Raw genomic sequence first — 25,790 nt, 5'->3', positions numbered from 1 at the left:
CTGGATAGCAGTAATGACAGTGCCCAGTCCCCGGCCCTGATGGTGAGCCCCATGCTAGGTGCCTCCTGGGCATCTTTCACATCCTCACAGGCACCTCGTGGTCTAAGTTTGGAGGCTTGGGAAGGGGAGGCCACGCACCTAGGAAGCCACGACCACTCAGGCATCAGCTGCGAGGCAGGCCGGGCTTTCAGCAGCCACATCGCTTGGGTGTCAACGACTGCTGTTCTCCGAGGGGCCTGGAGACGGAGAGGGCTCTTCTCTTCCTGGGGTCCCGTGATGAGGGAGTGACAGGGTCCCCCGGATACCACCTGGAAGGGGAGCACAAACTCTGTCCCCCAAACCTGGTAGCTCTCGTCCTCCAGTCACCCGGGTATTTGACAATCACTCCCCAAGGACAGATACTGATAGTGTGCTTTTAATTACGCTTTTTCCAAAACTATCTCCTTTCCCAGTTAAAATAAAAAAGATGAGGTGTGAAGAAGACGCACTGCCCCTTGAAGGAGGTGGCGACCTTGGTGCTAGGGGGCCAGGCCTCCTCCCGTGCCTCCTGGACAGTCCTGGCTCTGGGCCGACGGCAGGGTGGCTCTCCGTGCTGGAACCTCCCAGCCCTGACCTGGCCCCTTCAGAATGGCAGGGCCTCGTGTCCCGTCAGTGGGTGGCTGCCCAGCTTGTGGTCCTCAGGTGGACATGATGCCGCTCTTCTCGCCCTTGACCTTGAGGAACTCGGCCATGCTGGAGAAATACTTCTGGTTGGCCTCGGCCACCTTCTTCTCGGCTGCTTGTGGGTTCACAATCTCCAGGCCCTGGGCAGATGAGGGAGACAGGATGACGGGGTGGGGAGATGGCCTGGCCCCTAATAACAGCCCCCCTGCCCCAGTAAGAGAAGCCTGAAATGTCAGGGCCCCACAGGCCCTTCTCAGTGGTCCTCAGGCTCTAGGTGGACAAGAATACAGGTTTCTAGTCCCCAAATCTCCCCAACGTTGGGAAATTCTGACTCAGTGGGCCCGGAGGCAGGGTGGAGGGGAGGACCTGGGCATCAGAATTTGTAACAAGTTCTCCACCAACATTTGAGAACAGCTGATTCCATTCGGTTTCTGAATAAAGAAACTGAGTCCTTGTGGTATCAACAAATCACACCAACCCCACTGATGACAATGACCAGCTCTGGGAGCCAGCACATGGCCAGCCCTGTTCAAAATATCTTAAATTTGGTAATTCTCATCTCCTCGCAGAGGCCTTCCCTGGTGGCTCTCTATCTCCCTTCCTTCCTCCCCGGCACTTTCCACCTCCCAGCACACTGTGTATCTCACTTATTTATCCGTCCCCTGCCGCCCCATGAGCCCCATGAGGACGAGACTTACTGTCTCGTTTGCGGCTTTAGCCCCAACGCCTACAACAGTGCTCAGCACTCAGCAGGTGCTCAGGAGACACTTGCTGATGGAACGGAATGAGCTCAATTATTCCTCACGATACCACAGGACACGCTCACCCTGTTTTGTGGGTGAGTAAACGGAGGCACGGACAGATGCAGTGACTCATCCTCGCTCGATCCCGTGCCTCAGTGGCCGGGCTGGGATGAACTATGAACTTTCTTGCATGGGGTCAGAGGTTGCCCCAACCACACCCCCATTTGGAAGGAGAGGAACCGGAGCCTCAGAGAGGGGTTGAGCCTGCTCAAGGTCATGGAGAGGAACTGGTCTCCTGGATTCTACAGCCAGCCCGTGCTCGCGGCTACGACTGTTTCCCACCTGTCCCTGTTAACTTCACTGGGTGCCAGGGACCACACTATGCTCTCTAGGTGCTTCACCAGGGCACCGTCTGAGACAGCCGTGTGAGGGCTCTATCGTGCGCCTGTTTCACAGGCGAAGCAGCCGAAGCCCAGGGAGGGCAGGGGCTTCCCCAGGGCCACTCAGAGGGCTGGGAGCAGAGCCCCCTGACTGCAGTGGCAGGGGCTGGGCAGGTACCTGGAGCGGGGTGAAGGCCACGCTGGAGGCGGTCCCTGAGGAGCGGTCGCGGATGGTGGACTTCCCGCCGTACACCACGCTCTGCTTCTGCAGGGTCCGCTGTGGGGCGGGGAGAGGAGATCCAGGCTGCGAGCTGGGCTCTGTCACCAGCGTGCACCCCTCCTGGCCCACCCAGGCCCGGCCCGTACCTGCAGTGTCTTGGAGATCCTGGCTTTGGTGGCCTCGTTCACCTGCGTCTGCCGCACACGCCCGCTGCCCGACTTGCCCAGGTGGCCCAGGCTGAAGCCCAGGTCCTCCTGGTAGGCATCCTCCTCGATCTGGTGGGATGGGAAGATGTCCTGGGGTTAGCCACCCCCTTGATCAGCTAGAAGCCCAGGACTAGTAGGATGCTGTTCGGATAATGAGACTGGCAGGGTGAGGCCCGGGGAGCGCAGGATGGCAGGGCAGAATGTAGGAAGAGGAGCGGGGAAGGGCGAGGCAGGGAGGCCTGCAGGGGACTGATCCTGACCCGCCTTTGGTGCCCAGACAAGGACCCCGGGCACTAAGTGTTGGGTAGACCCTTTTGGGGCTGGCTGGATGGGGAGGGGTGAGACTGGAGGCCAGGAGACCAAGGAGGAGGCTGGGGTGGTGCTCCAGATCTGAGCAAGAGCCAGAGGATGGAGAGGAAGGAAGCAGCAGGGGACAGAGGGGCAGGGCCTGGTGAGGAAGAGGAGCCCCAAGCTTCCACAGCCCGGGGATCGGGGGCTGACCTCTCCGAAGCTCATGCGGTTGGCCTGCTTCCGAATCTCCGTCAGCCCCAGCCGCTCCTTCATCTTGCGGTACCTGGGGACAGGGGCACCCAGGAGTCAGCTGGGAGGGTGTGAGCCTCCTCCCCTCCCTTCTCGCCCCTGCTGGTCCCCAAGGGCCCCACCTGCGGCCGCCTCGCTTCTTGCGCTGCCCGTCGAGGGGGGCCGGCAGCGGCTTCACCTGCTTCACAGGCGGCGGTTCCTGCCACTTGTCGAACTTGCGCTCAATCTCATCCTTCAGTTCGTAGCCCACCTGGGCGGGGGGTGGGGGAAGGTGCTGAAGCTGCTCCCGTGGGCAGCAGACATGGGCCCCGCCTGTCTGTCCATCTGTCCTTCCATCTGCATGAGCGGAGCTCCCGCCCTGGGGCTCACTCCTTCCTCCTGGGGCCTCCCCTGCACCTGGGCCCCGAGGATCTTGTCCGCTCTCAGCTCTCCGGGTTTAAGGTCCACCTGCGACCTGATGACCCCCAGACTCGTATCTCAGGCTCAGACTCTCCTCTGAACACTGCACCCCACAGACAACCGTCTCCTTTACATGGCTGTGAAGAGCCCTCAGGTGAGCAGGGCAGCCAGAACTGCTCCCCCTCCTTCTGCCCTAGCTCTCCACAGGTCAGTGACTGGGGCGGCCGGGAGTCAGTCAGCCTCAATTCTGTTGTTTCTCTCACCCTGCAAAACCCACTGGGCTCTGCCTTCAGGCAAGACCCCAAATCAGCCCCCATCTCAGAACCTTTGCTGAAGCCAAGTTCTCCCCACAGCACAGAAGGCTCTACATGATCTTCCTGGGTCCCACCAGCCTCCTCTCTCTGGGCTTGCCACACTTTGGCCCCAGGGCCTTTGCACTGACTGTTCCTGCTCCCTGGACACTCTTCCCCTGGGAACCCATGTGACTCGCTAACTTTACTGAGGTCTACATTAAACCTTCACCTCCTGGGAGAAGCCCTCCCTAAGGTTAACCTCCCTTGCCACTCATGCCCTTCACTTTTCTTCTTAGCATCTGTTTACTCAGTACTGCTGAACACACTACAGATTACCTGCTGTTGTCCCCTCGCCCCATCTCCAACTAGAATGTAAATGCCACAGAGACAGGGCTTTCGTCTGTGCTGTTCACTGCTGTACCCCCAGCATCGAGACCAGGGTCAAAGAGAGTGAGAAGGGGCAGAGAAACTGAACCCCTGAACACTGTGCCAGGCTGGGTGCTTGAACACCACCACACAGGACAGAAAACATATCTACTGTCACGGAACAGGTCCGCCAAGGAAGACAGAGATTAACTGAATGTTACTTGAATGAAAACAAGGGCTGGCAGAGGGGACAGATTGAAGTACAGCAGGCAAGTCCGAATCTCTGGTCTTTGTGAATATGTCACCGTTTGTCACATGACAAAAGTGACTCTGCAGATGTGATCAGGTTAAGGACCTTGAGATGGGGAGGGTATCTTAGATTATCAGTGTGGGCCCAGTGTCCTAGCCAGGTCCTTCAAAGAGTCAGAGAAGGAGATGTGAAGACAGGAGCGGAGTCAGAGAGAGATGGGAGATGCTACGCTGCTGGCTTGGAAGATGGAGGAAGGGGCCACAAGCAGGCACCTCTAGAAGCTGGAAGAGGCACAGGCATGGATCCTCCCCTGGAGTCTCCAGAAGGAACGAACTCAGCCAACACTGACTTAACCCAGTAAAACCCCTGTGGACTTCTGACCTACAGGACTGTAAGATGACAAACTCTGGCTGCTTTAAGACACTAGGTGTGTGGTAATTTGCTAAAGCAGCAGCGACAGAACACTGGTATAGCAGGGGAGAGGGAAGCTGGCCTCGCTGGGACCCAGAGACAGACACAGGGCTGTCTGTTAAGGCACGGCTCCTGTGCGGTGGGTCCCCGATGACAGCTCTCCCCGAGACAGACCACAGACCCACATGGACAGACGCCCACCCGCCCCTCACCTTCCCCTCCGTGCTCTCGTGGAAACTGTCCACGCGGGCTGCCAGCGTGCACTTGGCAGCCACCAGCCGGGCCGCTTTCCGCCGGAGATCCTGCAGCAACGGAAAGGGAGCGGGGTCAATGAGATCACTGAGAGTTTCTGAAACTCCAGCCCCCACGGTCTCCACTTCTGCCCGCCAGCATCTCCGCGTTCGTGCTGTGCGTCCCTAGGATGATGCAGTCTAGCAGTGAATTATCATCAATGTGTTCTGTCAACCTACTTTCCAAACACTTAAACTGGTTTGCCTAGACAACTTAATTGTACTACAGATGAAAGATCATCAAACACTAAAAATAAGTATGTTATTATTAAAATAGAAAATATCCATGTGTGTGTGACTGAAAACCATGTTATATGCCCTGAAAGGAAGGCGGTCCGTGTCCTGGGAAAGACCTAAAAGGTACATGTAAAACCCACGGCCACAGGTCTCAACTCACAATAATAATGATAATAAAGTGAGCAGTGGCTGCATGTAGTGAAGAATTTAACCTTGCCCTGAGAGGTCTAACCTTGGCCCTCGGCCCCTGGGTGGGGACCTTTGGTGGCCTGGGGGCCAGACAGTAACCGTGTGATGTCAGGTGGGCTCTTTGGGTTATGGGCTCTGTCGGCCACCCAGGCAACCCTGTCATGTCCATGTAACTGAGCCCCAGCAAAGACTGAACAGTGAGGCCTGGCTGGTGATTCCCTGTGTGCTGTCACATGTGCACGGCTGGAGAGTAACGTGTCCTGACTCCACGGGGACGGGACGACTGGAAGCTCTGTTTGGTATTTCTGGACCCCGCCCCTCGCACTTGCTCCCTCTGCTGATGTTATTGGGTCCTCTCGCTGTGACAAACCATCGCCCTGAGACGATCAGCTCTCAGTGAGTTCCATGAAACCTTCCAGCAGGTCACTACCCCCGAGGGTGACTTTGGGAACCCCCGGCCTTACACTGCTCCTTGGGCGTGAGGCCTGATTTGAAGGGCTTCACGTGGATGAGTTCTGTTCTCCCCGCGTTACAGACGGGCAGGTGGAGGCACAGGGCTCGCGCCTCTTGCCTGAGGTTGCCCAACTGGCAAGTGGTGCTGCCGGAACCCGACCCCAGCACCTGCTCCAGCATCTTTGTTCTTCCGCCCCGTGCCACCACATCCTCCGGGTTCCTGACCACACCGTCAGCTGTGACTGATGGAACGAGGAGTGGGGGGCCACCTGCTCAGGCTCACACAGCCCCTTGAGACAAGGCTATTTCCAATCAGCAGAAGGCTCCGTCCTTGGGGAGCTGGGGGCCAAAGGCGATGACGCGGGGTGGAGGGGGCTCACCGGGGGCAGGGACTGCACGATGTCGCTGTGGTAGATGTAGCCGGTGTGGGGCAGCACGGAGGTGGACGAGAAGCCGGACAGCGTCTTGCGCTGGGCCCCGAGCAGCATGATGTTGCAGGCGGGCATCTTGGAGAGGTTGGTCAGGCCACCGGCCACCCCTGCGGCAGGAGGGAGGGAGAGGGAGGCAGGAGGTCAGAAGAAACACGGGGCGTTTGGGGGCTCACCGTGTGCTGCACACCTTTACATGAGTTTCCAGCTGGATCCCTGAGGTGGCCCTGCCAGGTTGGGCCGTGTGTCATCTCAGAGGGGAACCGGGAGGAGGCTCAGAGAAGTGAAGCAACTTGCTTGAGGGTGCACAGTGAGCAAGTGGCCCAACAGAAACCTGACCGCAGAGTCTGCAAAGCTGCACGGCTCCTGCCCTGGGGATTGCGACCTGAATGTTTTAGAACAGCTTTCACCTCACCAGGGGTACCCTGACAACAGGGCCTGGCTGTGAACACCTCCGGGTTCCCACGAGCCTGTCTACAGGCACGGGGGAGAGGAAGAGGAGCTGCGGGTGAATACTCCCACCTCTGATGGGGTCTGCTGGGTGCTAAGCCCCGTGCTTGGTGTTTGTAAGGACTACACCGTCTCATCAGACCAACGAATCCTTAAAACAAGCTTCCAGCACCACAGATGTCATAAGCAGTGAGGGAGCAGAGAAACGGCCCCGCGTAGATGTTCACCATCAGCCCAAAACCCGCGCCTACAGCGGCTTACAGAGCCAGAGACTTGGCAGGTACAATTAAACTAAAGATCTCAAAGTGGGGAGATTATCCTGGAGGATCCAGGCAGGCTCAGTTAACCACGAGTCCTCAAAAGTGGAAGAAAAAGGCAGAGTCAGAGTGATGTGAGAAAGGAGGCTTTAAAGACTGATGACAGGGACACAAGCCAAGGGATGCAGGCGGCCTCCAGAAGCTGGAAGAGCCACAGGAACAGATTCCTCCCTAGACCTCCAAAATGGAACGCAGGCCTGTCCACACTTGATTTTAGTCCAGTGAGGCCCACGGCGGGCTTCTGATCCGCAGAACCATACAATCCTAAATTGCGTTCTTTAGGTTACTTGGTTTGTAGTCATTTGTTAACAGCAGCTGTAGGAAACTAGCACATCCCCCAATCACCACTGGGGAAACTGAGGCACATGAAGTCACTTGCCCAAGGATGTAGGGTCAACGAAGGGAGGAAGCAGGATCCACACCCCAGTTTTTCCTGCCCTGAAACCACTGCCTCTTTCTCCCCTTCCCCCAAGGCTGTGTTATGGGCTGAAGTGTGTCCCCCGAACTTCTTATGTTGGAGTCCTAACACCCCTGTACCTTAGAATATGACAGTAGCTGGACACAAGGTCTTTAAAGAGGTGATTAAGATAAAACGACATCATAGGATAGGCCCTGGTCCATCTGACTGATGGCCTTATAAGAGGGGATTAGAATGCAGATGGAAGAGCATGTGAAGACACAGGGAAGACACCCACACGCAAGCCGGGAGGGAGGCCTCAGAAGGAACCAACCCCGCCAACACCTTGATCTTGGACTTCCAGCCTCCAGGGCTGAGAGAATAAAGCTCGGTTGTTGAAGCCCCCAGTCCCTGGTAATTTGTTACAACGGCCCTAGCCAACCAACACAGCTGCTTTACCAAACTCCCCCGGAAGCGTCTGTCCACTTCCAGGGGAGGGGCCAGGAGCCCAAGGGGGTGCTCTGGGGACCCACCCTTTCGTCCTAACACACTGCCAGGACTAGCACCCTGTCTTCGGAGAACACTGAGGCTCAGAGAACCAATTTTACTATTGCCAGGCAGCCCGCGGGTCTGTGGCAGAGCTGGGAGCTGCCGGGACACGCTGCCTGAGGAGCACCGGCCTCCCGGCCTCTCTGTGGGCCCCGCTACCTCTTTCCTTTACAGCCTGTCTGGCCTCAGCTCTGCTGGGGCTCGGGCTGAACAGGTCAAGGCCATCATCCTTTCTCGGAGTCTGTGGAAAAAGCAGGCTGGCCAACCTGTGATCTCCAGGAGATTTGACCAGGAGAGTGCGAGGGGGACATGGTGCTTGGGCTCCGGGGCCAAATCCTGTCTTACAGAAAGGAGATGTGACTCCCCAAGGTTGCATGGCCCATCTGCAGACCCTGGACCATCACTGCCCGGAATGCCCCTCTGCCCTGGTCCTGGGGCCTCACCCATGATCTTGGCGGCCGTGGACGCTCCGATGATGATGGAGAGGTTGGGTGCGATGAAGGACATCCGAGACTCCACGTACTCGTAGATGCGGTGCTTGGAGGCGTTCAGCTCCAGCGCCATGTCGCAGGCCTCCTCCAGCCGCTCCAGCTCCTCCTCCGACAGCTGCTGGCTGCAGGGGTGGGGACGCAGCTGGGACGATGCTGGCCCCTCCTGGGGATCCTGTCTGACTGGCGTGGGAGCCCCCGTGTTCCCAGCTGTGTGTGCACATGCATGTACGTGTGTGCAACTTCAAGACAACCACAAGTCCTGAGGCCCGGAAGCAAGGGCAGCTGGGAATCGTAGTTCTCAGGCAGCGCCACCTTCATCGGCCTGGCGGGGGCCTTGTCCTGCCTACTCTGGTCTCCGGGTGTCATCAGGGCCTTCACACCTCTTTCCTCTTCCTGAAATGCTCTCCCCTGAGTCCCCTGTGGCGGCTCCTCCTCAGCCTTCAGGTCTCAGCCTTGCCGGCCCCAATGGCTCCCCTCAGAGGCTGAGTCGTCACCTCCTCCTGGAAGCCACCCTGATCTGCTCCAGGTGGGTGCCCCTCCTCCTGCCCCACGCTACTCGGCACTCCCTACGCATCCTGACACTCGGCCTCTGACCCGTGTATGCACCTGCTTCCTCCCAGACAGGAGCTCGAGCAGAGCAGGGCCACCTCTGCTTTGCTAGGTTCTGTAAGCCCCGTCCTCAGAACAGCGCCCGCTGCTCCGTCAGTGTTTGTTCAACGAACAGGAAGCCGGCCCCCGGGAGGTCCCCATCCCACAGGACTCCGCTCTGGGCTTTAAAGATGTCTCCTTCCCTAAGGCATGGCACAGGAGCCAGAGGGGTGCAGGGAGACCGAGGGAGCTAAACAAAGCCCCTGCCTTCACAGATGCTTTCATTCTAGCCAGGGGACGACACACCAGAGACAAACACCTCTAATCACGGGCTTGCCCTCTGCCTCAGCCTTCAAGACTACAGGCTACTGGTCGGGGAAGGCTGCTTCCTGACTGGGGATGCCCGAGTCCAGTATGGTGCCTGGCTCACAGGAAGTGCTGATCAAACGTGTGGAATTGAAATGAACTGTCTGCCTTAGGCTGACATCTGTGCCACTGGGACCCCAAGATCATTGTCTGCTGTTAGTTGGGCCTGAGGTGGGCCACAGCGCCCTCTCCCTGCTATGTACGCACCCCTGGGTGGTGGAGGCGGTGACACTAACGACCATGATGGTGGCGTTGGTCAGAATCTGCTGCAGGTTCTCATTGTTCTTGCACTTGTCCAGGCTGTTGCCCAGCTCCTGCGGGTAAGAAGGCAAGAGCAGGCAGGCAGAGGCTCAGGAAGGCTCTGGACTCTCTCTCGCTCCTGCACCCACTCAGGGCTCTTCTGGGGACACTGGTCTGTACAAAGTGGTCACTTTGAATGTCACTGCTCAAAGGGTCAGCCCCGCCTGCCTGTGGTGGCTGATCTGGAAACAGACCCAAGCGAATGGCCAGCCACAGAGGACCCACTGCCTCGACAGGCCTGCTGACCACACGGACATCCCCTGCTGCCTCCTCACCTTCTCCTGGAGTCACACGGGAGCCTCCTTGCTGATGTCCCACCTTCACTTGCGCTTGACCCCCACCCCCCCCCGGGCTTTCCCATAAGACCCAGAGCCTTAGAGGTCAGATGTGAGCGACCCCTCGGCTCCTCTCCTCACTCCCCTTCTCATTCCTTGAAGGCACCAGGGCTCATTACCACCTGGGGAGTCTTGGCATTTAGGATTCTTCCCCCAAATCTCTGTGTGGCTGCCCCTCTGTCAGCCTTCAGATCAGCTCAGACACCAGCTGCTCCAACCACCACCGGAGGAGTGCTAGAGGGCATCCCCTCATCTCCCTCTCTTGCTTGCTTGGCCTCAACAAGCTGAGGCCCCTCTCAGGAGACCCAGGTGGGGAAGGAGAGGGAGTGGAGGGTGGGGCGGGAGCCATGAGGACGTTCTTTCTGGACTCCATCTCTCCCACGCTGGGTAGACCCTTCTCCACTATCTCCAGACCTTGAGAAGCAGCAGAAAGCAGCCGGAGCCTCCAGCTCACTCACTCCAGTTCATTCACCTGCTCGCTGTGCCCACCTGTCTCGAGCCAAAAGCCGAGCAAGGGGAGCCTTTCCCCTTAGCCTGGGGGTCTAACAGCAGGGCCCTGCCCCCCTTCACACGAGCGGCGTGGAGAAGCCTCCGTTCTTCCCGGGCACCCACATGTCTCCACTTGCCTTGACGGTGCGGATGTAATCCAGGGCGTTGGGGACCAGGGACTCCAGCTCGGGGAATCGCTTCGAGTACTTATCCCGGATGAACTTATGGATGATGTCTGAGGAGAACAGAGACGGGAGTGTCTGATGAGGGGCAGGCAGAGTCTTGCCCCAGCAGCCGTTTCCCCTCTTCCTTTAGTAACCAACCCACCGAGCTTTAGCTGGGTGCACGGACACCCAGCATGAGGGCTCCGTTTCCTGGCTGCCCTTATTCCTGGATGAGGCCACATGAGTTGGTTATGGTCTACAGGATGTGAGCTGAGGTGACATGTGCAACTCTCACGTCACCCCCTTGAAGAGAACTGTGCCCTCCTCTTCTCTCCCCCGTTTTGCTGGTGGGGATGTGGAGGTGATGGCTGGTGGTGGGCAGTCACCTTGCACCATGAAACAGGCGGCAGATCAACAAGACAGAAAGAGCCTGGGCACCAGAGACTGCTACACCAGGCCTGGACCCTCATCCAGGCTTTCACACGAGAGGAAAATACACTCCTTTCTTATTTAAGCCACTCTGTTACAGCAGCTGAACGTGGATTCAAACTAATATAAACGGCTTGGGGGCAGGACCCTGGGAAAGGACAGTGGAGAAGGCAGCCCAGGATCCTGCCTGTCCCTCCCTTGGGGATGGGAGGAGGGTGTGAAGGACACCAGGCAGGGTCATCTCTGCTTGCCCTTCCCAGCACTCACTCAGCTCGTTCTCGATCTCCACAGTTAGGTTGTTGGCATCCACAATGACACGGTATTCAGGGGCCGCCTCCACTGGTCCCATCACTGTGCAGGTAAGAAACAGCCTGGTGTGAGTGTGGCTAAGCACCCTCCCCACTGACCCCACACCGTCCCAAGCCCCAGAGCTGGGGGAGGCTGGGGAGGTGCCCAGAGGGGAGCAGGAGGAGGGGCCGAAGAATCAGCAAGAGGAGGGGTTTATGTCTGCAAACTTCCTGCCTCTCCCCTTCCAGGCTGGCCTCCAGGCCAGTCTAGACTTGACCCCATCTCTCCCTGGAACTAAACCCTCCCGGGGCTCCCACATCCCTAAGGCTAATGGCCAAGCTCCCCTGACTTAGGATGGAAGACCTCCCAGAAGCCCCGTGAGGACAAGTACTGTGCCTGTTTCCCACGACTGCACCCTTGGTGCCCATAATGGCACCCGGCACGTGGGAGTTGCTCCATGGATATTGGCTGACTCGCCAAATCCAGTCTGGTCTCCCCACCTTCCCAGCCCCATCCTCCCACCACCACGCCCTTGTCTTATTACATTACAGCCATGAAAGACTGATTACAGTGCCCTGAACACTCAGGGCTGCTTCACTGGTCTCGGCCTTTGCACATGCTGTCCCCTTTTCCTGGTGCGTCCCTTTCTACATTTGTTTCTGGAAAACTCCTCTTCAGGCTTTAACAGTAATAATAATCACAACAGTGATGATGATGGTATTTTCACATGCAGTAGTCGCCAAGGCTGACACACAGAGGACTTACCATGCATCAGACACTGGTCCAAGTGCCCTACGGGTATTAACTTATTTATTTATTTTCTTTTTAAAGATTTTATTTTTTCCTTTTTCTCCCCAAAGCCCCCCCGGTACATAGTTGTATATTCTTCGTTGTGGGTCCTTCTAGTTGTGGTATGTGGGACGCCACCTCAGCGTGGTTTGATGAGCAGTGCCATGTCCGCGCCCAGGATTCGAACCAACGAAACACTGGGCCGCCTGCAGCGGAGCGCGCGAACTTAACCACTCGGCCACAGGGCCAGCCCCGGGTATTAACTTATTTTATCCACATCACCCAGCGAGGTGGGTGTTAAATTAGACCAATTTTGCAGAGAAAGACATGAAAGGATATGGCTTGATGTCGCAGAGGCAGCACATGGCAGACCTAAGATGTGATGCCAGAGCCCATGTTCTTAACCCTGATGCTCAGATGCCTCTATGTCCTCAAGACTCAGATGGCACCTGAGTCCTCCCCCACCTCTCAGGAGGGACAGATGTCTCCTCTGTGCCTCGGGCACTCCTGCCGTGTCCATCAGACACAATTGACATCCAGTTCTGAGACATTTTGTGTCCACCCTCCCCACTAGACACTGGGTGGATTGGGTCTGACTCAGTCCCTGAGACCAGCCTGACATCAGGAAATGTCACTTTTATGGCTCCCCACGGCACTCTCCTCAGCCTGACATTCGAAACCCTGCCAGATCTGGCACCTTCTTCGGCCTCCCTGTCACTCGGGATGCTCGAGGCTTTGCACAGGCAGCTCTCTTTCCCTGGGCACATGCCCCCCTATTCTCAGCCTGGTGTGTGTATTCATGCTTCAAGCTCCAGTTCAGGTATAAGTGCTTCCCTGACGCCTGAGGCAGGGTTGGCAGGCCCTCCTGCAGCTCCAGAGTGTCCTGAGCTCCCTCCATCCCAGGGGCACCACCCGCCAATAACTGTCTGGGACCTTGCCTGTTGGCTTCACCACACCCTCTGCATTCTGAGAGCAGGGACCACGGCTGAGCCCACAAGGGCCTGGCCCCCAGGGTGCCTCAAGAACACTTTAAAGAAGGAAGGAAGGAGTGCGGCTCCCTGACACTGCTCTGACCACCCCACTCCTGTGCCTGACAGCTCCCGTGGCTTCCTGCTGCGGACAACTGCATCTGAGAGCCCAGCCTTAACAGGATCATCCTCTTGGAGGTGAACATTCTAGAGATAACCCAGAGCTCCCCACAGTTGGAAGTGAGAAGAAACCTCAGGTGAGGCTTTAGTAATTGTGTGTTTTTATGGTTACTTTCTATGCAGCAAACGATATCAGCTTTCCATTCACAGCAGCGACAACTTTCCTTCTTAGGTAAATTGAAGGAAAAAAGCACATTGATTCAAAGAAAACGTGAACTAAGTAATAAGACAAGTGGTTTACAGACGTGGCAAAACCCCTGGAACTGGTCAAGTGACTCACTGCCGTTTGGGACGCTGTGAGACAAGTCCCATCACAATTAGTGAGGGCTCAGCACGGAGCAAGAACTCAAGGAGTGTCGGCTTTATAATGCAATGTCATTTTAGCCGGAGAAGGGGACTGGGTTGGGATGGAAGAGGAGAAGCTCTGGAAAAGGCTGAGAGACAGACCCAACTTCCAAGGCTGCAGCAGCAAAGAGCCCAGGGGCCTGGCCGGAGAAGAGCGGGGCAGGCGAGGGCGCGTGGGAGGGGAGAAGGTACCTTCTGAGGCTTTGGCTTGCTTGCTGATATACTCCTCGATCTTCATCATGATCTCAGCAAACTGTTCGGGAAGGACAGGGGAGTGAGAACCCAGCACTCTTCAGAAAGAAGAGCCATTTCTTCTTCTCATCGCCCCTCCTGGGGGCTCCCATTGACAACCCGCTCACCATCTTGCTGTCCCATAGCTTGGCAATGCTCTTGACCGAATCCCCGGAAAGATCCAGCTGCGTCTCCTCCTGCACGTCCTCGATCGCCGGCTCCTCTTCTTCTTCGCCATAGCTTCCTCCTTCCTCCTCTTCTGCCGCCTCCTCAAGGTCAGCCAGGAGCTCGTCTGCCAGAGACATCCCGAGGCCTGTGGGGAGGGAGAGCAGGGTTCCCCCTCAGTACCGGGAGGGGTTTCTCCCCCGGGAGGCCCCGGTCCTCCCTGATCAACCCTACGGGGCGTGCAGGCTCCTTAAGGACAGCTATTGTCATTTGATTTCTTCTCCACCTCCTAACTGTGCCTGGCACACAATAGGTGCTTAATAAAAACCTCCTGAGTGAATCCATGAAGAAACCTCCCAGAAGCAGATGGTCTCCAGGCGTCACTCACATCACCTACCTTTCTCACACCCACTTCACTGGACAAGAAACAGCACGCGCCTCTTGCCACCACCTTGCTAAGACTTAAAAGATATACCCTCCCCTTGATGAGATGTGACCTCTCCTCACATCCCTTTTTTTCTCTGTAACAGAGGCCCCTCCTCCCTAGTTGTTGGGCCCCAAATGGGTGAGAGACATCCTAAAATACTGATCTCCACAGCCATCAGGGCAACCAGGCCGGGCCTAAGTCTTGGGCCCCAAGCCAATCACCTCTGGCCACGAGCAGCCTCCTCATCTACCCCAGGGGTTGTACAAATATTAGCATCTTCTGGGAGACCCGTGGAGTGGCAAAGGCTGGGAAGCACAACTCAACAGGGTACAAGCCCCACCACGCCATCCTCTCACTGCTTTTTTTTTTTTAAATAAGAAACTTCTCCCTTTTCCTGTTTCTGTTCCTCTCCCCATAAAACAAATCCCCTTTCTCATTCCTTTCCCTTCCATACCACGCTCCTCTAATGTATAAAAACAGAGGCTGCCTCCAGAGGCTAAGGGGGTGACATAACCAAGTGAGGCACAGCTGGTCAGCAGGGAGGAGCGGAGCCTGGAGAACTCGTGAATCAGGCCCAATGGAAAGGAGTAGCCAGTGCCCGGCTTCAGACTCGCCTTGCCAGTGGGAATGTGGGCTCCACATTACCAGGTTTTCTCAATTTTTTCAAGAGAAGTAAGAAATTCAGAATTTTTATGTGGAATCTCTTGGTTTGAAAAGTTTCCTTTTTATTATTTAAATGAGCAATTTAAATAACACCCAGAACAAAACAAACCACCACGGCACAGACCAAACCAAACAGATTAAAGGACAGAGTGGGCCCTTGAGCTGCCAGTTTGAGACCCCTGGATGTCCAGTTGTCTCTACGAGATCAATCTCCACTCATATCCTCCTCTCTCCCGAAGATGCAATGTCCCCTTTATATCACACAGCTTTTCCTCATAAATGCACCTACGTTACCTCACACAGATCTTTCTCTAAAACTCTCCTCTTTCTCTGAATAGAGGAACTCTTCCTTTTTCACAGAACATAAATCGCTCCCCATATATAAGACTCCAGTATCTCTTCATACGCTCTCTCTTCAGTTCCCCCACCAAACTATAAGCAAAACTAGGGACCACATCTGTCTGTTCACTGCTATATGCCCACCAGCTAACGGAACATCTAGCACACAGCAGACATTCAAGAAACATTGGGGAAATGAACAATGTTATCTAATACTTACACCCACCACATTATAGTTCCCTTTCTCCAGGTCTCTGAATGTGTTTTTTTTTTTCCATCCCTCAGGGTAGCGTCATAAATATGCCTCAGATCATGGATCTTCTCTGACCCCTAGACTAATCCTGCCCCGCTGTTAGACACCTTACGAGCCCCTGAGTTTGCCTCAACCCCTAAGATCCTCTACTTTTCTAACATTTTGTTTAATGCCCATCTTCCCCATTAAGCTAAATTTTCTGTAACAACAGGGACCGTGTCCGTTTTGTTCGTTGCTCCCTATCCCCAGCGCGGCCCCTTGGCACGGAGTGGGCACGATGACCTCTCTTGATGCCGGCCAACCTCTCCAGCCGCACCTCCGCCACTCCCCCTTGTCGGCGGCTCCTTCTCACATATCCTTCGCTTGCCAACTGCTTCCCTCCCTCTTTCCTGGCTCCACATCGCCTCAGCCTTCAGGCCTCATCTCATATCGCAGATCCCCGACCCACGCACCCCGCTCCAAACGACACGGGGTGCTCGGTGCACACCCCCGCAGGCCCTGCGTGCACCCGAAGGCGCTTCACGCATTTCTGACTCTTTAGGTAAGTAATTACTTGACTAAGGCACCAGGCGAAGCGCGAAGGGGACAGGGAACAATTTTTGCTCTTGCCATGTCCCCAGAGCCGCGACACGGCAGGAGTATATAAGATCTCTGCGGAGTCAGTCTACGAAAGCCCGCCTTCCTCCCTCCGCACTGCCTCCCCCAGACGCGGGAACCCGGCCTCCAGCCCTTCCCTTGTCTCCATCACACTCACCTCTTCGTTCTTCGCACCACCGTTTCTAAGAAACTAGCTTCCCTGCAGCAGTCGACCCTCACGGATGACGTCTCACATTCGCGCCGTTACGCAGGCAAAGCCGCACTCTGATTGGTCCTCGCCCCGCGACGTTCCTGGCAGCGTTTGGAACAACAACTTTATTAGCACATGCCGCTAGGCGGAGAAGGGGTGAGCCGCCGAAGGGAGAAGGGGCTTACTCGGCTCACGGTCTTCCGAGGACTGAGCCTGCCAAGTGGCGAATCGCCGTAATCGGACGACAGGGTGTTGAGACAAGAATAAAGACGGGGAAAACTCGGACGACGGGTGAAGGCGTTCGACGAGAAAGCAAGGCCTTTAAGCCGGGACTCGGGGTGGAGGGAGAGGGGGAGGGGAGTGGGCTGGAAATTGGGAACTACAACTCCCAGAAGGCCGAGCGGCTAAGTCCCTTATCTCTTGGCCGTGAAGACTGATGGGACAAGTAGTTTTGCTAACGACTTAACCTAGAGCTTTTCGAAGTTGTAAGTTCTGAAGTCTGGGGCGCCCGGAGCGGAAGAGCGATGGAACTGGAGCAGAGAGAGGGGTGAGTGGCTTTGGGGAAAACTACAAATCCCGAAAGACATTGCGGCTGCAGAGTGTGCAGGCATCCGCGCTTTTACCCTGAGGGCTGATGGGGATTGTAGTTCATGCAACTGCTTTGGCTTAGAACTGTTTTTAGGGACTGGGGTCTGTATTCGAGCAGCCTAGGGGAGGGGGCTGGGGGCCTGGACTCCTGGGTCTGAGGGAGGAGGAGCTGGGGGCCAGGGGTTCAGGGTCCCTGAGCCCCCCTGACCCTACAGGACCATGGCAGCCGTGGGTTTTGAAGAATTCTCAGCGCCGCCAGGCTCGGAGTTGGCGCTGCCTCCGCTGTTCGGTGGCCACATCCTGGAGAGCGAGCTTGAGACAGAAGTGGAGTTTGTGTCCGGCGGTCTTGGCGGCTCGGGGCTCCGGGAGCGGGACGAAGAGGAGGAGGCAGCCCGGGGCCGGCGGCGCCGCCAGCGGGAACTAAATCGCAGGAAGTATCAGGCGCTGGGCCGGCGCTGCCGGGAGATCGAGCAGGTAGGTGAGTGCGGATTGCCCCGCTTTAGGGTCCCCTGGCCTAAATGACCACCCCTTCCCAGCCTCCGCCCGTCCACCTGCCCAGCCTTCCCTGACTAGGTGAAGGGATCTTTCGTTCATTTCGCACCTGTTATGTGTCAGGCACGGTGCGGGGCACGGGGAGTCTCCTCTAGGAGCTTCCCAGCCCAGGTCGGCTGGCTGATGTCTCACAGGTGCCCCTCATGCTCCCCACTGATCGGGCTCTTCAGGTCTCCCATAGCCCTGACGTCAGGCGCTCCTCCCGTCTTGTCCCTTCTGCCTGTCACATCTGCCTGGATCTTGCTCATCCCCTCCATCCCCAGGGCCTGTGCCCCAGACTCAGCCTCTCTCTGCTGAATCACTGCTTTAGGCTCCTTGATGAGAATGAGGATGGAGCCATAGGCGGGGCCCAGATCCTGAAAGGCCGCGAACACCAGGGCAAGAAGTGTGAATTTTTTTTTTTCACAGTGGGAGAGAGCTATTGAAAGGTTTCAAACAGGGGAGGGACCAGGTCAGATCTGGGTATTTGAAAGACTCTCTGAATTTGGTTGTATTAGTTTCCTAGGCCCTCTGTAACCAAGTGCCACAAACTGGGTGGCAGAATAATAGAAATGTGTTGTCTCACAGTCCTGGAGGCTGAAGTCCGAGATCCAGGTGTCACCAGGGTTGGTTCCTCTGAGGCTGTGCAGGAGAATCTGTTCCAGGCCTCTTCTCTAGCTTCTGGTGGTTTGCTGGCAATGTTTGGTGTTCCCTGACTTCTAGATGTCTGCCTTCATCTTCATGTGGCATTTTCCTGTGTGTGTCTGTGTCCTAACCAATTTCTTTCTTTTTTTCTGATGAGGAAGATTGGCCCTGAGCAAACATCTGTTGCCAATCTTCCTCTTTTTGCTTGAGAAAGATTGTCCTTGAGCTACCAACTGTGCCGCTCTTCCTCTATATTGTACGTGGGACACCGCCACAGTATGGCTTGACCAGCGGTCTAGGTCCTCACCCAGGATCTGAACCTGTGAACTGGGGGCTGCTGAAGTGGAGAGTGCATACTTAATCACTACACCACTGGGCTGGCCCCTCAATTTCTCCTTTGTATAAGGACACCAGTCACATTGGATTAGGATCCCTAATCACCTCATTTAGCTTGTTTACCTCTGTGAAGACCCTATTTCCAGATAAGGTCACATTCTGAGGCCCTGGGGGTTAGGACTCCAACACACCTGTTTTGGGGGACACCATTCAACCCATAACAGTGGTGTCGGGGAGCTCTGGGAAGGGGGAGGCTAGGCTGGTCTAGTGGTCCAGGCGGGAGAAGATGAGGCCTGAGCTGGGGTAGGAGTCAAGGACATGAAGAGGAGGGGGCGAGGCAGAGAAGTGATAAAGAAGCAATGTTTGAGCCGAGTTTTAGGATAAGCGGGAGTGGGTCAGACTGACTGGAGGCAGAGGCGCACGCGGGACTCTGGGCAGCAGGAGCCTCACTCAGGCCTGGAGGGGTGTTTGGTTGGATGGGCGATGCTGGAGAGGGCCAGAGGGGAGATGGCCTTGAATGCCAGGCTGAGGGCAGTGGGAGCAGTGGAGCGCTCGGAGCAGGGTCAGCTCCGGGTCTAAATTATATTCCCCTGAAGCTGCACCAAGCCGCACCTCTGCATACCCTGTGGCCCGCAGTGCCAGCCCTCCATATGTAGCCAGCAGAAACAGTGACAGTTACCAGGGTGTTCGTAGCAGTGCTATTTGTAACCTAGTTTTCCATACGTGTGTATGTGTACATATAAAGTAGACACTGCAGAGGTAACTCAGAGCGATTGTACATAAACCAGACACAGTGTCTCTCTTCCCATATAGCTTTTGCCTCGGCTGCATCCTTCAGCTCTCCCCACCTCCCTTCCTCCCTCCAGGACCACTCCTCTCTGTCCTCTTCTCCTCTGGTGTTTTCAAGACTCCTCACGTGAATCCCCCCATCCACCGTTAGCAATAATATTTCATCCCGGGCATTCTGTGTTCGCAGGGTCTTTCAGTGCAAGGGAGGTGCCGTCACAGCCGCCGTGTGCCAGGCCTGCCCTCGGGCTTTTGCGCAAAGGATGTCTCAGAATTTTCATCCCTGCTCCCCCTACCCGCTGAGCAGCGGTATTCCGAACCCTGTTTAACAGATGGATTTGGGGCCCAAAGGGACTCGATCGTCCGCTCGAAGGAGCTGGCATTTGAGTGCCCTTAGCCCACCCCCTAGGAATAGGTTCTGTTATTATTCCCATTTTACAGATGCAGAAACCTGAGGCTCAGAGAGGTTGAGTAACTTGCCCAAGCTCATACAGCTGAGAAGCAGCAAGCTGGGATTCCAGCCCAGGTCTGTCTGACTCAGGAGCAGTACACACTTTAGCCTCTTCTTGGGCTTAGTCACCTCTCTCCCGCCCCGTGTCTAGGCTGGGGTCCTGAGACGCTGTGCAGTGCCTGTTCCCTTAGCCTGGACTCCTTTCCCCCTGGCTTGTTGCTCATTTGTCTCCACGTCGTCGTTCAGGTCTTGGCCCACATGTCTTCTCTGACAGCCCTAACTGAAGTAGCCACCCCCTGCCCTGCTCCCCAGCACGGGGGCCTGCTTGGCGTCCGCCCACACATTATCACTGTGTGACATTGCTTGTTCAGAGATGTGACAGAGCACCCTCCCCTGCAGGCTCTGCTCATGGCACGGGGATATGGGCACAAATCCCCATCCTTTGGGAGCTTATGTTCTGGTGGGGAGACAGACAGGAAGCAAAACAAGTAAATAGCATGGAAGGCAATGATGAGCGTTGTAAGGAAAGACGAAGCTGAGGAGCGTGGCTGGGTGGGCGGGGTTCTGGCGTGGGCATGGGGGGGGGGGGCTGTTGCAGTTCAGGGGGAGGCGAGTGGATGCCCTGCACAGACTTGAGGGAATGAGCGGTGCAGACATGGGGGGCAAGAGCGTGTGGAAACCCCCGGGACAGGAAGGCGCGCAAGGGGTTTGGGCATTGGCTTGGAGGCCAGCGGGTGCAGTGGAGGCGGGAGAGGAGCAGGAAAGGTGGGGAACGGGTGGGGAGGGGGACGTGCAGGAGGCCTCAGAGGCCACGGCTGGTTCCTAGTGCACGGTGGGGGCTGCACTCACCATCTAGGACCGACTGAGCGGGAGCATGAATGGAGCGCTGACCTGCGCCCTCCCACCCCCCGCACAGGTGAATGAGCGGGTCCTGAGCAGGCTCCATCAGGTCCAGCGGATAACGCGCAGACTGCAGCAGGAGCGGAGGTAAGCCCTGCCTCGCCCCCTGACCTTCCCACCACCATCCTGTCTGCCCGCCCTACTGGGCCAGGACAAAGCGAGGCTGGACAGGAGGGCGGGGGCTGAGGTAGACAGGGGCCAGAAGTGGGGTTGGGCCTTGCAGGCAAGAGCTGCACCCGAGCCTGGGGGGCCTAGGTGTGCTCACAGACTCAGTTTCAAGCACTGTTTTGCTGTGTGACTCTGAGCAAGCGACATGCCCTCTCTGAGCCCCAGTTTCCTGTCAACAAGAGCAATGCCAAAGTCACGAGGCTGCTGAGGATGAAGTGGGAGCTCCCAGGGGGTGAGCTGAGCTCAGAGCTTCCCTCTGTGCACCTGTGTCACTGTGACCGGGAGGGGCGTGAGCTCTGGGGCCAGCCCGCCCGGGATCTGATGCTGACCCCGCCACTGGCTGTGTCCCCCTCTTCATCTTGTGAGGAAGGGCTCCACAATGCTCAGCCCCTCATTTGGTCCTCAGCCCTCCGCCTCCCTGGCCGGTGGATATGCCTCTGTGAAGCACTTTCTTGGGGTCCAGGTCCCTCACCTTCCCGGGTTTCCCCTGCCCCCTGGCCTTCGGCCACTTCCCTGCCCCATCCTCTTCCTCCCAAACCCTGTCCCCCAGGGCTTGGCCCTAAGTCCTCTTCTGTCCATCTCTGTGCTGTCCAGCACGGTAGCCACAGGTGGCAACTTTCATTGACATTTAATTAAAATCCACTGTAACTACATGAATAAATTTAATTAAAACTCATTAAAATGAAGTTGAAAATTCAGTTCCTGAGAGGCTCCCACCACGCAAGCGCTCAGTAGCTGCAGGGGGCAATCTACACTGAAGTCAGCTGAAAGGAAGTGAAATTAGGAATCCAGTTCCTCCGGCACACGAGCCACAGGTGCCACTTTTCGTTTAAATTAACTAACATTAAATGAAATTTAAAATTTCAGTTGCTCAGCTGCACTCGCCGCGTGTGAGGTGCTTCGTGGCACAGGAAGTGATGTACACTTAATTTAAAGGGGATGAAATTAAGAGCTCAGTTCCTTGTCACTCTTGCCACGTGCCAGGTGCCCAGTGGTAGCAGCAGCTGGCCAGTGGCTTTTGCAGTGGTCAGCGCAGGTACGGGACATGTCTGTCCTCACGGGAAGTTCTGGTCAGTGCTGGGGGGTGTGCCCCGCCTGCAGAGCTCGTAGCGCTGTGGTTTTAAAGGCCACCTGGCGGCCTCGGACCTCCAGATCCTGTCTGCAGCTGTCCTCGGAGCTCTCTGTTCTCTTTTTTGGCTGCCCGCAGGACGGTGACACTGGCTCTCTGACATGTTTCCAGAACTAACCCTGACTTCCCCCAAGCCTGGCCCCTCCCCCAAGGGCTGGGGATCCTGTGCTGCTTCCTCTTGCCTGCATCTCACCCACCGGAGCTCCTGTCAACTCTACCCTTAAAATATACCAGAACCCCACGTCTTGTCACCTCCACTGCCGCCGAGCTGGGCCCAGGATGTGACCTCTCACACAATTCCTGCTGTGATCTGACTCATCTCCCTGCACCTGCTGTGCCCCTCCAAGTCTGTCACAATGGGGTGGGCCTGGCTGAACCCTTTTGGTCCTATTTGTACCATCAGCCAAGATTGTATTTTACAGCAGGACCCAGTCTAGGGAAGGGGAGGGGTGGCCTTTATGGTGACAACTTCAAAAGGCAGAGGAAGTATCCGCACACGCTAAACTCCCTGTGGATTCGTCAGGGAGTCATGCTTTCTTTTTAATTTATTTTTTATTTTTATTTTTTTTTTATGTGAGGAAGATTGGCCCTGAGCTAACATCCATGCCCATCTTCCTCTATTTTATGTGGGATGCTGCCACAGCCTGGCTTGACGAGCTAGGTCTGTGCCCAGGATCCGAACCTGCGAACCCCAAGCCGCCAAAGCAGAGTGTGTGAACTTAACCACTATGCCACCGGGCCAGCCCCAGGAGACGCCTTCTGAGCTCTGTGTCTGGAGCCCAGCTCCGTGGGTCTCAGTGTGTGGGCCCTGGACTTCGAGCCTCAGACCTCTGGGAATTGTCACAATGCAAGTTCCTGGGCCTCTCGCCAGACCGTCAGAAACATGGAGGGTGGTCGAGTGGTCCTTTTAAAATGTAAGACATGCCACCGTGGAAAACAGTATGGCAGCTCCCCCAAATTTTTAAATATAGAATTACCGTGTGACCCAGCAATTCCACTTCTGGGTACATACCGAAAAGAACTGAAAGCAGGGACACGAGCAGATAGTTGTAACCTCATGTTCATAGCAGTGTTATTTGCAAAAGCCAAAAGGTGGCAGCAACCCAGGCAGCCATGGATGGAGGAACGGATAAACAATGTGGTGTATGCATATGCTGGCATATTATCCAGCCTTAGGAAGGAAGGAGGTTCTGACACATGCTACACCATGGCTCAATCTTGAAGCATTATGTGAAGTGAAATAAGCCCGTCACCAAAGGTCCAATACTGTGTGATTCCACTCGCCTGAGGTTCTTAGGGTAGTCAGAGTCATGGAGACGGGAAGCGGAGTGGTGGCTGACTGGGCCGGGGAGTTGTTGTTTATTGGGGACAGAGTTTGCAAGATGAAGAGAATTCTAGAGACAGATGGTGGTGATGGTTGCACAACCACGTGAATGTACTTAATGCCACCGCACTGTACATTTAAAAATGGTTAAAGTGGTAAATTTCATGTTATTTATCACAATTTTAAAAAACACATCATTTTTTTCAAAAGTTAAAATAAAATGTAAGATAGACCAAGTCACTTCTCTGCTCAAAACCCTGCAGGGGTCCCACCTGACTCCGAGTTAACGTCCTTAAACAGCCACCAAGGCCCTGCATCAAACGGCCCATCACACCTGCCTGCTTGCTCTACTTAGAACACAGCAGACACCTTCCCACCTCAGGGCCTTTGCACTTGCTGTTTCTCCTGCCAGAAAGGTTCTTCTGCCACTCCCTTACCTTCTCAGTGAGGCCTCCCCCACCGTCCTTTTGAAGTCCCAATCAGGTATCATCTGCCTCTTTCCGCCTCTCTGACCCATTATGGTTTGTTGATTTGCTGATTGTCTGTCTCCCTGCAAGACTCTGAGTTCAAGAGCCCAGGGACCTTCGTTCTGTTCCCTGACACATGACCAGCTCCTGGAACACTGCCTGGGACAGGGCGGGGCACGATGCATACTCGAGAAGGAGTAAGACTGTGCGTGTAAAACACTCCGCCCAGGCGCTGGCTCACAGGTAGCATTCAATCAATCAGAGCTTTAAAAAAAAAAGCTTTTAGAAGCAGGGACGGGAAAGAAGAGAAGGCCGCAGGGTGGTCTGCACCTGCCTCTCAGTTTTTACAGGCCGGCCAGTGACACAGTGGTTAAGTTTGTGTGCTCTGCTTCAGCGGCCTGGGGATCGCCAGTTCGGATCCTGGGTGTGGACCTAACACGGCTCGTCAAGCCATGCTGTGGTGGCATCCCACATAGAACTAGAAGGACTTAAAAAAATCGAGAAAGGGGCTGGCCCCGTGGCCTAGTGGTTGAGCTCACGCGCTCCGCTGCAGGCGGCCCAGTGTTTCGTTGGTTCGAATCCTGGGCGCGGACATGGCACTGCTCATCAAACCACGCTGAGGCAGCGTCCCACATGCCACAACTAGAAGGACCCACAACGAAGAATATACAACTATGTACCTGGGGGCTTTGGGGAGAAAAAGGAAAAAAAATCTTTAAAAAAAAAAAATCAAGAAAGATTGGCAACAGATATTAGCTCAGGACCAATATTCCTCACCAAAAAAAAAAAAAAAAGCACACCTTTTGAAAAAAAAATGACAACTTACGCTTGAATGTTTACTAAGCCGATACCCGTTGAGTACTTGAAAGCGATCATCTAGCTGCAGTGTCACTCCCAGCACTCCACTTAGTCGGAGTCATCATCTCCTGTTGGCCGGGCAGGAAACCGAGGCACAGAGAGGTCACCTTGTCTTGCCTAAAGTCCCATCGGCTGGTCCAGTGCTTGGCACCCAGGTCTCAGACTTGGGAGCTCTGAAGCTTCTGGGTCGAGGGCACCTTGGCTTCACAGTCAGAGCTGGGCTGTCGGGTGCCCCTTTCCCCAGCCGCCAGAACAGACTTATTCCACTGGCGGTTCTCTCCGGGCGCAGGTTTCTCATGAGAGTGCTGGACTCCTACGGCGATGACTACCGGGCCGGCCAGTTCACCATTGTGCTGGAGGTGAGCGCGGGGTCTCCGGGGGGCTGGGCAAACCGGGAGCCCAGGACCCAGCCTTCACCTGCCCCCTCATCTCCCGCCAGGACGAGGGCAGCCAGGGCACAGATGCCCCCACCCCGGGCAACGCCGAGAACGAGCCTCCAGAGAAAGAGGGGCTGTCCCCGCCCAGAAGGACGCCCGCACCCCCAGAACCCAGCAGCCCAGCCCCGGGTGAGGGGCCCAGCGGGCGGAAGAGGCGGCGAGCGCCCCGGGATGGACGCCGAGCAGGAGCCACGCTGACGCCAGAACTGGCCCCGGTGCAGGTGGGAGAGCCGGGGGCGCAGGGACCGGACCGGGCAGGGCAGGACCAGGACCCCTAGGGGCTGGGTTGGTGGGGAGGGGAGAGCTACAGAAAGGACGGGGAGCAGGAGGGGTTGTAGGGGGTCGGGGTTGGGTGGGGAAGGAGAATGAGCTGGAAAAAGTGGGGCAAGGGCTTGGCTGGAGGAGGAAGTTGGAAGCCCTGGAGGAGGTGGTGGGGAGGAAAGATAACGAGAGGGCGGGAGCGGAGGGCCACGAGAAGGTGGGTGACGGGAAGAACCGGACACAGGGGCCCCGGAGGGTTGGCATTTTTCTCGGAGGTGCACAGAGGAAGCCGGAAATGAGGCCCCGGGCCATCTCTACTCACGCCCTCGCCCTTCTCCCCCCAGATCAAGGTCGAGGAAGACTTTGGCTTCGAAGCAGATGAGGCCCTGGATTCCAGTTGGGTTTCTCGGGGCCCAGACAAACTGCTGCCCTACCCCACCCTAGCCAGCCCCCCCTTTGACTGATCCCCCCAATAAACTGAGCCCCACACTCTCCTGGGCTGCTGTCTACTGCTCCCACCTCTAATCACAC

General features: G+C 56.2%; 2 protein-coding genes across 2 annotated transcripts; one reads left to right on the top strand and one right to left on the bottom strand.

Moving 5' to 3' along the window:
- Positions 1-399: 399 nt before the first annotated feature.
- On the bottom strand, positions 400-16,479 carry PRPF31 (pre-mRNA processing factor 31). Its single transcript, XM_014856494.3, has 14 exons — positions 16,346-16,479; positions 13,873-14,057; positions 13,706-13,766; positions 11,211-11,294; positions 10,488-10,585; positions 9,434-9,540; positions 8,225-8,394; positions 6,021-6,178; positions 4,684-4,773; positions 2,875-3,002; positions 2,714-2,786; positions 2,153-2,281; positions 1,965-2,063; positions 400-803 (listed from the first exon to the last, which is right to left on the bottom strand). The coding sequence occupies exons 2-14, from the start codon at positions 14,047-14,049 to the stop codon at positions 678-680; spliced, it is 1,500 nt and encodes a 499-aa protein (XP_014711980.1). The 5' UTR covers positions 14,050-14,057; positions 16,346-16,479; the 3' UTR covers positions 400-677.
- Positions 16,473-25,786, top strand: TFPT (TCF3 fusion partner). The gene is made up of 6 exons (XM_014856495.3): positions 16,473-16,925; positions 17,182-17,440; positions 20,632-20,702; positions 24,851-24,920; positions 25,001-25,219; positions 25,604-25,786. The coding sequence occupies exons 1-6, from the start codon at positions 16,903-16,905 to the stop codon at positions 25,721-25,723; spliced, it is 762 nt and encodes a 253-aa protein (XP_014711981.1). The 5' UTR covers positions 16,473-16,902; the 3' UTR covers positions 25,724-25,786.
- The last annotated feature ends 4 nt before the right edge of the window (positions 25,787-25,790 follow it).

Source organism: Equus asinus, chromosome 26, assembly GCF_041296235.1.
Source record: "Equus asinus isolate D_3611 breed Donkey chromosome 26, EquAss-T2T_v2, whole genome shotgun sequence".
NCBI classification, from domain to species: Eukaryota; Metazoa; Chordata; class Mammalia; order Perissodactyla; family Equidae; genus Equus; species Equus asinus.
The sequence above is the reverse complement of the archived record's forward strand: the minus strand, read 5'-3'. Positions and strand labels throughout refer to the sequence as shown.